Source organism: Penaeus monodon, unplaced genomic scaffold, assembly GCF_015228065.2.
Source record: "Penaeus monodon isolate SGIC_2016 unplaced genomic scaffold, NSTDA_Pmon_1 PmonScaffold_9889, whole genome shotgun sequence".
In the NCBI taxonomy this organism is placed as follows: Eukaryota; Metazoa; Arthropoda; class Malacostraca; order Decapoda; family Penaeidae; genus Penaeus; species Penaeus monodon.
Genome location: NW_023665312.1, coordinates 2,501 through 5,335, shown reverse-complemented (window position 1 = coordinate 5,335; position 2,835 = coordinate 2,501). Strand labels below are relative to the sequence as shown.

The 2,835-nt window shown below is 39.2% G+C and overlaps 1 protein-coding gene across 7 annotated transcripts in view; it reads right to left on the bottom strand.

Annotated features, from left to right (window-relative positions):
- Positions 1 to 1,183: 1,183 nt before the first annotated feature.
- The window catches only part of LOC119572147, a 2,846-nt gene continuing 1,194 nt past the window's right edge, over positions 1,184 to 2,835 (bottom strand). For 3 of the 7 annotated variants that reach the window (XR_005228688.1, XR_005228690.1, XR_005228689.1), the window contains exons 3-6: positions 2,752 to 2,815; positions 2,404 to 2,470; positions 1,721 to 1,795; positions 1,210 to 1,263 (exon numbers count right to left, since the gene is read on the bottom strand). Coding sequence is in view for 1 of the 7 variants with exons in the window: in XM_037919128.1 (XP_037775056.1) it covers positions 1,213 to 1,263; positions 1,721 to 1,795 (126 nt within the window). In the remaining 6 variants the exon portion in view is untranslated. Of the gene's footprint in view, positions 1,264 to 1,720; positions 1,796 to 2,403; positions 2,471 to 2,751; positions 2,816 to 2,835 lie in introns of all 7 variants that reach the window. The other 4 variants (XR_005228691.1, XR_005228693.1, XR_005228692.1 and 1 more) reach the window with 2 other exon arrangements.

Sequence of the window (2,835 nt, the reverse complement as noted above, 5' to 3'; positions counted from 1 at the left end):
TGACTCATTCCTAACCCCCTTTCCACTATTATACTTTAGTATAGTGCCATAGGACCTTTGAGGTTATACAACTTCCTTATCTGGGGCCTTTGCCCCTAGGCCTCAAGCTCTTGCTACATGGTGAATACACTGATGACCTTAGAGGCTGATGGTGCAGAAAGTTTAAGAGCAAATGGTCCTCAGTCTCCTAAGCCACCCCATCCCCCCCAGCAACAATGAGGGATTGGGGCGGGGGGGGGGGGCACCTGGCCTTAATTTAAAGTGATAAGTTCTTGTATAGTGCATGGACTGGTCAGCTGTGAGTGGATCTTTTCACAAACTCCTATCCTTGAAAGGATGTATAATGTAAATGCCAGTCTACACAATTTACTTAATTTGCTGACAAATGACCTCATTTACTTGGGAACACTTGTTTAACAGGCCCATATGCAGTATCCACATGGCATGTGCAGTACCCATGTAGTCGGTGTAGATCTTGAAGGGTGTGGGAAGGAGTGCTAGCAACAAGCAGGAAGTTACAGGCTTGGAATTGTTAATCAAGTGTGGGTTACTAGATCTACCGAGGATCCCAGCCACCCAGTGTGCTCTCTAGCAGAGATTCTGGTTTAGTTATACTATGCCCACCTTGGATTAACACCTACATGAGCAGGCATAGTGGTAACCACTTAAAGTGACATCGCAAACGAAATTGTTAACAAGATTGCTTGCCGTCATTTATTTTCAAGTTTACCCCTTTCAAAACTATTCCTCTTAATTTTATTAACTACCCCCACCCCTCTTCATTCACAAAGCATACATCTACAAATGCCGATCTTTTAGAAGTCTACAAAACTTGTTTTAGCTTTTAAGTAACCAGCACCAGTAGAGTTTGCAATGCTTCACTGTCCAATATTTTCTATACAAGATTTAAAACATGTTTATGTAAAGTTTCAATTTCTACTTCTGTACATCCATATGAACCTGGAAAATTCTACGGTTCTTGCCAGTGGGCACTGGTACTTTAAGGATTAGCAAGAAAATTTATATTACTAGAATCAAAGACTTTTCACTTAATTTTGTAAGATTAAGGGTCTGACAACACCAATGTAACTAGACCCAACTTAACCATGCACAACATGGAAAGTTGTTCAACTAAAATTCAGAACTACAGGAACGGTTAAAGGGTTTTCAAAAAAAGTAGCTGAAAGTTATTAATAGCTTTATTTTTAGAAATCACATTTTGAAGTCTTGCTCAGCAAAGCTCCAAGTCGATCCCTCCAACATCTGTAGATACAAAGACAAGTTCAGATTTCCAGAATCCAGGTAGTTTCACATTTAACCAAAGCTCAAACTTAAAGGTCTGAGTAATGACCATTTTAAAGTTTGTTGGGAAATTACTAGTTGCGTCCAATCACAAGAGTGGTAACTAATAACCTCACATTACTCTATGCACGAGAAACGCCTAGCTTGCCAAAGGGGACAAACTGGAGCTGGTGTGCAAGATGGTAAGCCATGTAAAAAATTAACCCACTGATGGTTAAGGCAGGATAAAAGCTGCACGAGTATAGTCAAGGTAATTTTAGCCTGTAGTATATCTAGTATATCTAGTATACACCTAGAAGTATATTTAAAAACCAAGTTGGAATTTTTTTTTTTTTTTTTATCTTTTAACCAACCTTTTAACCCCAGGTTACTTCCCAGCCATCACTATACACGAGGTGTCCATATAGTTTCAACTTACCTCATGCAACCAAGCTTTCTCCTTTTCACTAGTCACTTCAGGCCTGCCAAAAACATGGTACCCTTTACGTCTAGCCTGAAATAAAGACATTCAATGTAAATTACCAACAAAGCGAAGCATTTCCTTCAGCTACAGCATTGTGGTGTAAATATTGAAGAGGTTTCGTGTGGTCTAGGCAGGATCCCTAGTCCACATAGCGACCATTCTTTTAATCTATGCACTATAGATCTCCGCTCATTGCCATGCTGACAAGTTGGAGCAGGGGTGCAATGTGAAGCAAAATAAGTAATTGCAATATTTTAATGCAAATTGTGACTTAAAAAGCCTTTAAATATATTTGAGTGTTAATTACTTAATACATGAAACCTTGTTAGGCTTAGCATGTAAACAACTTGGCCTGACAAAGCACAGAATGGGGAGAGAAATGACGGGGAGGACTTGTTATCCTACTCTACTGATAACAGCACTTTGTATCAATCCACTAATAGCAGAGGGTGCCCAATCAGGGCCAGAAAAAACAATTCCCCCCTCCTTAAAAATGTAACTGCATCATTAAAGTTTGGTAAACGGGCAACTGTTGAATACATAAAGACAGGTGGTAGAGTAAGGGAATGCACATACAGGAAGGCTACCAACATTTTCCATAAAGAGGAAGCTACTTAACACTACAAGGTTAAACTCACCTGTATTGTCCATTTCTACAAATTATGGATTTTGCCCTCCATCTCCATCTCCAAAGTATTATCCATCCTGAAATGGATAATTCTTATAAATAAAATACATTTTAAGAGGTTTCTTTAAGCTAAGTAATCAGCAGGTATTTAAATTCTAACAGTAAAAGTCACTATTCCAAGGCAAATGTTTGAAGGTTTCGTGCGGTTCCATGCGTTAACCGTGGTCCACATAGCGACCTTTCATTTTACTCTCTGCACTATAGAAATCTCCTCTCATTGCCATAAGGACAAGTTGGAGCAGGGGTGCAGTCAAATACTCACATGCTTAGATTTAATAAAAATTTAAGATTCACTTACCAAACTGCATAACATCCTCACGTTACATCCTGTCAAGACTTTGAACTCTTGAGCTCCCAGAATACTGAAATGGGGGAGAAAAAA